This window comes from Mesitornis unicolor, unplaced genomic scaffold (genome assembly GCF_000695765.1).
Source record: "Mesitornis unicolor isolate BGI_N332 unplaced genomic scaffold, ASM69576v1 scaffold2695, whole genome shotgun sequence".
Taxonomy (NCBI): Eukaryota; Metazoa; Chordata; class Aves; order Mesitornithiformes; family Mesitornithidae; genus Mesitornis; species Mesitornis unicolor.
Genome location: NW_010183274.1, coordinates 32564 through 43783, shown reverse-complemented (window position 1 = coordinate 43783; position 11220 = coordinate 32564). Strand labels below are relative to the sequence as shown.

The following is an 11220-nucleotide window of genomic DNA, read 5'->3' as shown; positions in this document are numbered from 1 at the left end:
CTGTGCCATCCCAGCACTCAGTCATTCCCAGTGTTTTTCACACACTTCTGGAAACTTTGAGGATTTTCAGAGCTCAGTATTCAAAATGGGTTAATGGATGGTCGTACATAAAATTGTTAATTTTATATGTATATGTATATGTATATGTATATGTATATGTATGTATGTATGCATGTATATATGTCAGATGGTTAATAAACCATCTGACAATTGAAATGGTGCTCTTTCTGGTAGGATTTTATGTATGAATCAAACTGACCTTTGCAACCTTTTTTTCCTCTCATTTTGACCATTATATCAAGAGAAGTGAGATTGGGAGTTATCCCAGACATGTTAATTTTCTTCCTGTCTTCCAGGAAACATGATCCTTCGGTTCTTCCATGTGCTAGACGATGCCTCATCTCCATCAGAAAGAAAATTATATTATTACTAGAATATTTGCTCTCCCTACATTGCTGATAAAGTCGAATGAAGCAACTTCTCGTATCTGTGTCTTACCCTATTAAAGTCAGCTTACTTTCAGCCAGAATTTGGCCTGTATTGTTTAACTAGTTCCAATGGTTAAGTTTACCGTACTCACTGAAAAAGTATGAAACAAAACTTTTCTATTCCTCTGGCTTTAACTGTAATTCTTTTTTCTTCCCAATTAACCTTCAGTGTTAGGACAGGAATTATTCTCTTTTCCCTGCTGTGTTATCTCCTTCAAAATTGCAAGCAGTTCTGTTATCAATGAACTTTATTCCCTAAATGGTTAGTAGTTCTCTTAGAATCTCATCTAATGAGATAGCTATGCCCTATCAATTCATAGGTAATGGCTGACCATGAATAGTTCAGCCTTAAAATCTGAAAATCGGATCCAGCAGCAGCAGAGAGAATATAATTCTCTAAAGCAAAATGAATTGTAGCGTTTCAGGTCTGATGGGGCTGCATTTCACTGTTAATAATATAGAATATTTACACACATAATATTTTTATAAATTTGGAGGTAGCAGGAATTGTAATATGGGTGATAGCCTTCACTCCTGCATAAAGTTTGAGTGAATCTCTTGCACTCTTTACCTATTTAAGGACTTCTGCTATGTGTTTCGGGGAGCAGCTAGGCTGTCTGTCTCTACCACAAAGATAGCCGTCTTCTTTATTTGCAAGTTGTGATGTATTTTTTTTAATATTTTGCACAGAAAAACCATGCTGAACTGTTGCAAAAATGAATTGTTAATTAATTGGCTTGCAACTATCTAGCTGCTCACTAAGTACTATAGCCAGTACTTCCCATCACCATTCCTTTCATCTCCTTGCTTCTTTCTTTCTTGAGCCTTCTAGTTTCTTACAGTCACTCATTCTATGTTGATGGAAATCACATTGTTAATTCCTTGGGAACTGAAGTGTCTCAGTGGTTCTATAACACTCTTAACAATTAATAATAAGGAGAACACCAATTATGACTTTTTCTGGATGAGAAAGGGAGACCAAGAGAGAAATCAGGAGAAGCAAAATAGTTCTTGGTCTGATTAGTTTCTGATCATTTGCTGTGAAAATGGACTTGCTCAGCAAAGCAAGTAAGGGAAATGAAATTATAGAGGGTTCATACAGCTTTTTGTTGCTTAATTAATCAGAACTGGTTTTCATTCATGTAGTTCTCTACTACTGCTCCTCTACTTATTTGTCTGTCTTTGAGCAGGTTTTGTTTGGGTTTTTTGCAGGTCAGAATTAGCTTCCTGCTGTGATGCAGTTCACAATTTTGTTGTTTCTCAAAACAACACCCCACTGGGAAGTAACATGAGTTACGAAGTGGACAGTAAAAAGACCATCCTCATTACAGAGGACATTTTTAAGATGCTGCCTGTGGTAAGAACTGTATCTTTACCTGTTACTGTAATTGCAGTATCACATATATTTCGGGTTAGTGATGAAGTTGCTTTGTTTGATTCATCTGGAAAAGACCCTTCACCCCCTGTATGCACTTCTTCATTCACCTTATAAGATGGGGTTTTTTTTCGCTTTCCTCTGCACTGGTGGAGGCGTGGACAGGGTATCAGAGGTCAGATTGTAGGTAGAGTTGCTACAGCAAACAAAGTGCAGCCTGGATTGGTAGCCGGCTGAATTCATGGGTGAATCCTCTCAGTACATTTGCATTGCTTTCCTCATTCCCATTTTCAAAGGCATTTCAGTGTGGGACAACATTTCATATTTCTTGTATTCCCATGCCATTGCCAGTGCAGGCTTGGGCACATAACTTATGAAAGTTATTTTGGTGGTAAACCTGATAGTGGAATGGAATGGAATGGAATGGAATGGAATGGAATGGAATGGAATGGAATATTTCAGCTGGAAGGGACATACAATGATCATCTAGTCCAAATGCCTGACCAGTTCAGGGCTTACCAAGTTAAAGCATATCATTAAGGGCATTGTCCAAATGCCTCTTGTGCACTGACAGGCTTGGGGCATCGACCACTTCTCTAGGAAGCCTGTTCCAGTGTTTGACCACCCTCTCTGTAAAGAAATGCTTCCTAATGTCCAGTTTAAACCGCCACTGGTGCAGCTTTGAGCCATTCCCACACATCCTAGCACTGGAGACCAGGACCTCCCTCTCCACTTCCCCTCCTGAGGAAGCTGTAGAGGGCAATTGGCTGAAGTTGCCCCTCAGCCTCTTTTTCTCCAGACCAGACAAGCCCAAAGTCCTTAGCTGCTCCCCATGGGACATTCCTTCAGCCCTTTCACCAGCTTAGTTGCCCACTGGGATGGGGCCTTTGCAGCCAGAAACACAGGTTGACCAAAGGATTTCATAGTTCAGGGCTTATAACAGACATAAAAGCTCTGGAGACCAGACAAAGAGGGCCACAGAGATTACTTACTTAATTTCTTAATTACTTAATTACTTACTTAATTACTTAATTTCTCAAAAGTAAAAGCACATGGGAGCTCTCTTAACCATCTCTGGTATTCTGGATTTGTAAGATCCCAGCTACCATGAGTTGAGCCCTTTCTAATGCTCCTGTGAATCACCAAAAACTTCGTTGCAATAGAGGTTACAGTGGTTCCGAATTTGCAAGGCAACATGATGTCTGCCACTTTCCCCACACTTTTTGCCTTTTTCATAACAGTGTCCCTTCCTGCTTCTCTTAGGGCCAGCTGATGAGAGAAGGAGGAAGGATAAAGCTTTTTGTAAGCAAGTTTTGACTCAATTTTACAAGTCAAAATAGCCCAGCTGTTGGCCTCTCCATTGAATGTCAGTGCTCCCACGGCAGGAGAGGCTGAATGAGATGTATGAGATTTTTCTGAGACCCTGGGATAACAGCCAGCTATACTAACGTCAACTGAAATAGCCAACAATTTACATGAATTTGCCAGGTTGTGATCTGTGCTGGTTCACAAGTGGATGACTTTAGCTCCCATTCAGCCGCTTTGCTGCAGGATAGCAACCTCTAACAAGGAGAGGAGTAGAGAGGGTGAGCAGCCAGAAACAGTAACCTCTTTGGTTGGCCATCACATTCAGATGAGTTAAGCCAGGGCACACAATTAGCCTTTACAGCATCTTCAGGTTCCCCTAAAATTCATTATTTTACATCAAATGTAATTGTGTGATGACAAAGTAATGAACATTTCGAAAGTTACCTTTTTTTAGCTGACAAAGTCAATTACCATGTGACAACCCCCAGTCTGTTCCAGTGCATAGGAAAATAGGTAAATTTAAACTATATTCAGAACAATGTAGTTTCTTAGCTTGTCAAGGATTCAGTCCACTACCAGTTAATTTTTGTGTTAAGTGTATTTAAAAGATACTAATCAAATTTTAACAATCCATTTTATTCCCTCAAAGTACTGACGACAGAAGTAGCATTTCTCAGCCTGTTGGTGCCTATTTTTGGCTCTTGGCTATCTGGTCCTGGCAACACTGTCTGGTAAATGGTAAATGCTTTCGCTGGGATTTACCAGATTAAACCTGCAAGGACAAATGACTAAAGACATGAAGAAACAATCAAAAGATTTGTAAGACATTGCCTGTGTCTTTTCATAATCTTAAAGGTCTCTCCTAACCATAATGATTCTGTGATTCTGTGATTTGTTCGCAGTCCTCTGCTCTTTCAGTCCATCCCTTCAAGACCTGTGCTGTGGTTGGAAATGGAGGCATTCTGAAAAATTCCAGCTGCGGAGCTGAAATCGATCGTTCTGACTTTGTGTTTAGGTGAGAGCTGCTTCATCTTGCTGAAGTGTGTCCAATGTTCCTGAAAACTTGGCAGGTTTGGAAGTGTGCCAGCACCAGTTTGTAGCAGTGAGGCAGGATCTTGACAATTCCTTATTTCTGCTTCTCTAAGGATACCCCTTCTGCTTTGCAGATTTCAGAACACTGCTTCCTGGGTAAAGAGAGGCCTGTATAGATTCATGCATGATCTATGATTGCAAAGACTCCTTGCCAGTGATGTGAAACACAATTATCTGAGAACCTGAAATTTCTGTTCATTTAACATCTTTTAGGAAAGGGACCTTTCTTATTTCTTTTTTTTTTTATCAGGAGAAGAGAATAAAGAAAACCCTGAAATTGAAATAAGAAAAACTGATACTAAATGTCACATGCTTACCTTTACCTCTGGTATAACAAAGGGTTTACTTAGCCTTAGGTTGGCTTACTAGTGTAGTTATTTATCTGCGCTGGTATTTGTCTCACCTGCTAGCTATCTAAAAAATCAGATATCTAATTTAAGTAGGTTTTTTATCTCCTTCTGTAGATTGTGGAGAAAACCACACATACTCAGAGCATAATTTGTCCCAGTCTCTTAGTACGTGACTCACACTTTGTAGCTACTGCAAGAGAACAGAGTAACAGAATGAAGGTTTTCCTCTCAATAATGTCCAATCACATTCTGCTGGATTTTGTTTCCTTTCTTACTTTTAACTGATATTTGGGCTTTTCAAATGGAAAAAAAAATTCTTCCCAGTTAGGTAACTGTCCTAACAGAAATGGGAAATCTGCTGAACTTACTAAGTGACTGACTTAAAAATAACGCTTTCTTTAGCTTTTACAGAAGCCACTGTTTCTGTGGTTGGGCAAGTTATGCCACTGTTATCTCATGAAGCAGCTGCCAACATTGCTGTGCAAGCTGAGGAACTTGGTGTCAGTCAGACTGTTTTTAAACAGAAAATGAAAGAATCCAGAAGAAACACATTGTTTAGGCAATAGGGGCAATATTTCCTAGCATCTAACGTAGGGCATTCATAGACGGGCTCCTTCTGGGATTTTAAATTTGCCTCTGATTTGAGAGATGATTTATGAAAATGAGCTCTGTGTGCCCTATTTTAACCATCTGTACAGTAGATTAAATATTTTTACTAGAAGTGCTGTAAGCCTTATTTAATATTTGTAAAGTGCTTAGAGATCCCTGGGAGCTGATGTGAAAGTGTCATTGCACAAGAGAGGAATTTACGAATAATAACTGTAAAGCATTTCTGGTGCACATCTGTTTCAGTAAATGTTTCTCAATTTCAGGTGTAACCTCCCTCCAACCACAGGAAGCGTTAGCAAAGATGTTGGCAATAAAACAAACCTTGTGACTGTTAATCCGAGTATCATAGCTCAGAAGTAAGTACTACTGCAAATCTGTTTGTGTACAATATTGTGGAATTGTTTGACATGATTTAGATTTTGTTGGAAATCCAGTGGGATACCAGCATAGAGAGCAGTGCATGCAGATTACTTCATTAAGCTTTAGTTCCCATGTAAAATATCCACCAGTCTAAATGGAAATCTGTTAAACGTGGCCTTTTTTATAGCAGAAAGGAGTCAGCAAGTGCCTTGGTTGGCACCAGTCTACAATTTATGACAAAGTGAAATGGATGGTTGAAAGCCCAAGCCACTTCTTCCCCCTGCCATGACCCTCATGACCTCCAGCATAAGAAAGGAATTATAATCATAAATCAGGAAAGCTTGGAAATGTGTGTCCAACTCCATCAGTGGGACTGTACGCACATGTTCTTTGGTAGCGTGCTTAGCGGCTGTTCTGATTGAGGCTATTTCTTGAATGGAGCCCCAATTTTTGTAATCCATTTCCTCGATCCATATGAAAGCTGATCACACTTTTTTCTCAGCAAAGTCTTTTCACCTTCTTGATGAAAAGAAAATCTAATAAGGCCAGGCTGACTAATCTGACATCTTCAGCAGGCTGGAACCGCAGCTTATCTATGAAAAGGACTGCTGTGGCATGTTATTTACTGCTTACTGATCTTACTGTATCTCACTGTCTGTTGTATCTGTACTTGTCAAATAGACAACATCAGGCAAAGCTGCTTTTTTTTTTTCTTTTCCCTTAAAGGGCGAAGGAAAAAGTACTGTGATCATGGAAGTGACTAACAAGCATTTGTCATTGATTCAAGGATAGAACTTGGTATTTTGCAATGAGTACTAAGTACCTTGATGCTTACCCGGCCCTTTTTGACTTCAATGAAGATGAATTATTGCTTCCTCAAATATAGATTTAGCTCATTGATGTTAGTGGGGCTGCACAAGAATATAAGGAAGTAAAACTTTGTCCAGTGACTCAGCATCATTGGTGACTGCTGACCTGATGCCCAAATTGTCTGGGCTTGATCAAAGTGTTCTGCCACAGCTGCACTCATTTTTTAGCCAAATTAAGCCACACCAGGGTTAGTAGGAGTTACACTGCAAGAAATAGGAGCTAAACCTGTGTGAGGATTAAATGAAATTATAAGAGGACTTCAGGATTTAAAAAATTACTTATTTAAGTATTCAGAGAACACTAAATGCTTCTGAAGGAGGAGCAGGAAGCAACATGGCACCATTTAGCAGAACTGAGTTTGTTTCTTCTCTCAGAAGACCTATTCTGACTTTATTCCCTTTAATTTCTAATTCTGGTTTTGGGTACTGAGCTGGTCTGATGTTATTGTGAAGGTTAATCAGCTTTTCAACCATGTCAAGATGTACAATGTACATTCTCTCCAAAGGGGAGAGCTAAGTCTCTTTGCTGGCTGTTGGGGAACCAAAGCATCTGAGGATAAATCCTCTTCATTTATGAAGTTAGATCTCTAAGTCTTTACAGATCTGCATGTGTTTCCTTTGTGGTTGAAGAAGATAAATAGATATGCCTATATTTTCAACTATTTTAAAAGTATATCAAAAGCAGCTAAGACCCTGCAGAACTTGAGCACACATGAATCTTTAATGCTCCAAGACTGCTCACATGCATACTCTTATTTCCACACAGAGCAGACACCCAGATTTTGAAGAGAGGTTATTATATACCTATTGATGAAAGAAACACATTTCACAAACACATGCAGTACATATCGTAGCACATGTGTTTTTAAACAAAGTATAATTTTTTTTTCATTCTCCTTTGAAATATCTTGAATCGATCAATCCTGCAAACAGCTCCTGGTCTTATTAGCAGTGGATTTGATCTGCTTCAGTAGCTCCTGTGTTGCCAATTCAATCCTACAGAGTGTGTTCTTATTATACAATAAAGTCAGATTTTCATAACTGCACATATGAGAACATAGAAGAGGTTGGCATAAATTTGCAATATAGAGAGGCTGAACTGTTATACTTCAAAACTCATATATGCAAGTGCAGTTGTGCTGTTTTGGTCTGTAATATTTATACAATTCATAATGTTGTACTTTGCAGATACAACAAACTAAATGAAAAGAAGACAGAATTTCTGGAGAACATTGCGGTCTATGGAGATGCTTTCCTTTTATTGCCAGCATTTTCCTTCAGAAGCAACACAGCCACTTCTTTTAAAGTATATCACACTCTGCAAGAGTTTGAAGCAACCCAGAGGGCAATATTTTTTCACCCGACCTATCTGAAAAGTCTTGCCCAGTTCTGGAGAACTAAGGGTGTGAAAGCCTACCGGTTATCATCTGGTTTTATGATCACTAGTGCTGCTCTTGAGCTGTGTGAGAATGTGAAGCTCTATGGCTTCTGGCCTTTCTCAAAATCCACAGAGAAGATGCCAATCAGCCACCACTATTACGACAACCAGCTGCCTAAACCAGGTTTTCATGCGATGCCCAAAGAGTACAACCAGATCCTTCAGCTTCATGGCAAAGGCGTTTTGAAGCTGCAGTTTGGTAAATGTGAATCAGACTAAAAAGGTAGGTCACATTCTTGCCACATAAAATGTCTTTATTTAAGTGTCAAGGAAAAACTTGTTTTGTGAACAGTGTGGGTCTGTTCTTCCTTAGAGTGATTTATCTGCCTTACACTCAGCGAAAGTTGTGTTCATGAAAGGTTGGAGTTTTCTGAATAAATATAATGTACCACAGAGTTGAGAAATGTTTTTCAGTTGTAAACTTCAGATGGGGAGCATAGCTACATGCACATTATTACCATAATTCACAGTCAATCATTGGTGTATCCATATCTCCAATATGTGTGTCTACCAACCAACATTTGGTTTGGTATCAATTCCCATGAACCAGCCTCCCTTATGAACTGCTTTATTAAAGCCAATCACATACTGCGATCTACAAGAGAAGACACCTAATCCTGGCACAGCCTTTCCAGATGTATACTGAGGCCAAAGTAAGGATTAAGATTGCCTCATGAAGGAGTAGCATGCATATGTACCCTTGTTTGCTCTTTTTTAGGTAAAGATAAGTTTAGAGCAGTATGCTCCGGCCGCCCTGGGCTGTGAAGCAGCTTGTGGGCAGCAGTGAGGAAGCTGTCATACACTACAGCAGATCTTGCTGAGGATTTTACCTTGAGGCATCTCAGAATCTGGGAGTTACAAATCTGGGATGAAGTGTCATTCCCTGTCCTATGTCCTTTCTAACTGTCCCATCCTCCTTGGACATCTACCTTCTGTGTGTTGTCTCAGAGAAACGCAGCACAGAGTCTGGCCTCTGACCTTGCGCCAATTCACTGTGTAAGGATTATAGAAGACTTTGAAAAGATTTGTCTCCATGTTTTCAATCTTGATTTGCCCTGTTGACAGAATAAGACTATTTGTATAAATACTTCCTCATCTTTTAAGCTAACTCAGAAATTCCCCAGCTCATAGTACTGCTGTCAGATTTGCCTTTCACAGAGCTCTGTTTTTCCAGGGGGTTCGAGTTAATATAACAGTAAGTGAAATGTACAGTACCACTGTATACAATATGCTGTAATTGGACTGATGTAATCTCACAACTGTATTACTCAAGTTAAAGTAATTAAAAGAGTATCATCTTGTTCAAGCCAGGAATTTTAAGTTCAAAAGCTAAGGGCTTTTCTTCTGGCTAGGTTCTGAAATGTATTTGAAAATATCCTTTGATGGTATTTAAAAAAACATCCTATCAAAGATACATTCACATTTGGTTCATCATCAGAGACTGCTAAGTTTTAAACTAGCAGATTGCTAGTACCAAGAAGGCACAATTTTATTCACTTCCAGTTTATTTGAAGAAATAGAATAATAAATGCTTCCATGTATTACTAGAATAACACAAAACATGTGAGAAGTGACCTAGAAGCGATCTAGTGAATCCATGGCAGGAGATTACCTAGGAGGCGTATATGTATGCAGTTTCTTGTAGCTAAAGTATGCTTTTTTCCAGTAATATGTTGCAGCATATTGGAAAGGTTAAGAAATACATAATGTATTTCTTTAGTGGCTAAGCTGTTTACACCCTGCAGTTTCCATTGTATTTATTCTTATAATGTAGATCACTGGAGACATACCATGTAATTTTAATTGTAGTAACTACACCAGCAGAGAAAATGAAAGGCAGCTCTTCATTAATCTCGAGAGAAGCAGATAGAAGCCACAGAAATGTTTAAGCATCTGTATGGGTTAATTAAGTGCTGTCCTTACTTAACAGACTGCAAAACACTTCTGTGGCTGAATTTGCAAAATAAGAGGTAAAGAAAAAAACAACCGGAAGGATAAGTTGTGCTGCCCTAATTTACATTTGTATTTACAAAGAGAAAAGCTAGCCCTTTAAAACCAAAGAAATTAAATGCTTTCAGCATGAGCTGCCATTCTGCTACTATTATCAAATATTAGAGATAATTGAAATGCTGTAATGAGTATATTTCACTGAAGATGACCTTTCCTAAAAATTGAATGATCTCCTTTCTTTTTTTAATTTCCCTTTTATGTGCTGTCTGTGCCATGCTCTCCCCTGTGAGTGGGTAGTTTAAAGTTCCTTACACCACTGGGTGCCCATAGAAGTCTCAGGCAGAACTTCCCTCACACATTACTGGGACACAAAGGGTTGCTGCTGTAAATAAGAACCATGCAATGTTTTGGGTCAGAAGGAACCTTTAAAGGTCACCTAGTCCTACCGTCCTGCAGTGAGCAGGGACATCTTTAGATAAGGCTGCTCAGAGTCTCCTCCAACCTGACCTTGAATGTTTCCAGGGATGGGGCTCCTGCCACCTCTCTGGACAACCTGTCCAGTGCTTCCAGACTTGAAGGCAGATGCTCTGCTGCAAGCACCAGTATGGCAAGCAGGTAGCAGCTTCTAGAGCAGCTTCTATAGAGACAGCATAACTACATCGCAATGAACCATTTTGGCAATGTTGGTCCTAAACACCATCCTTGCCATTATAAAGATGAACTTTTCTTATTAGATAGAATTGTCAGATCTGAGAACCCTGTAGAGCCGATGCTGAGCAATGTGGGAAACTCCATCTGCCTTAATATCTCATCCTGCACCTTTCTGATTATGCTCAACAGACGTGCACATCTTTGCTAAAGCAGATGTATACCTGTCACAGATGGTAAAATGGAAAATGAGACATCAGCGAAATCTTGAAATTTAATTAAAATAATGATCTTTATTATTTTGTATTAAATTACCAAATCATTTTTGCTATGGCCCTGCAGCTGAAGGAAGTCTTGTTTGTTCATTGGTTTAACCTGATAAGCCCGAAGGGCCTGTCATTAGCTTCAAGTAAACATAGGTTCAAGGAGGGGAAATGGCCTGATTCATATTTAAAAATAGACAGAAAAATCTGATTAGAAAAATTGTCAGACGATAGATTAATCAAACTGGCAAAAATTTGATTGCCCAGAAGCCTGGTTAAAATGCAAATTTTTTTTGACCAAGAATCCATCAGGTTTTCTGCTTGCTGGAAAGAGACAGCGAGGAGGACGAGTACGTGTTGCTTTGACGTACAGCACAGTTACGGTAGCAGCTGCTCGGAGGAGTCCGAGCTCAATGGTCTGAGTAGAAGGACTGAAGGACGAGAGGTGGAGCAGAGGTGTGCTGGTGCCT

General features: G+C 39.4%; 1 protein-coding gene across 1 annotated transcript in view; it reads left to right on the top strand.

Moving 5' to 3' along the window:
* Positions 1 to 1701: 1701 nt before the first annotated feature.
* The window catches only part of ST8SIA6 (ST8 alpha-N-acetyl-neuraminide alpha-2,8-sialyltransferase 6), a 10529-nt gene continuing 1010 nt past the window's right edge, over positions 1702 to 11220 (top strand). The window contains exons 1-4 of the mRNA XM_010184052.1: positions 1702 to 1845; positions 4074 to 4186; positions 5486 to 5578; positions 7640 to 8112. Of these exons, the coding sequence (XP_010182354.1) occupies positions 1777 to 1845; positions 4074 to 4186; positions 5486 to 5578; positions 7640 to 8108 (744 nt within the window). The 5' untranslated portion in view covers positions 1702 to 1776 and the 3' untranslated portion in view covers positions 8109 to 8112. The remainder of the gene's footprint in view (positions 1846 to 4073; positions 4187 to 5485; positions 5579 to 7639; positions 8113 to 11220) is intronic.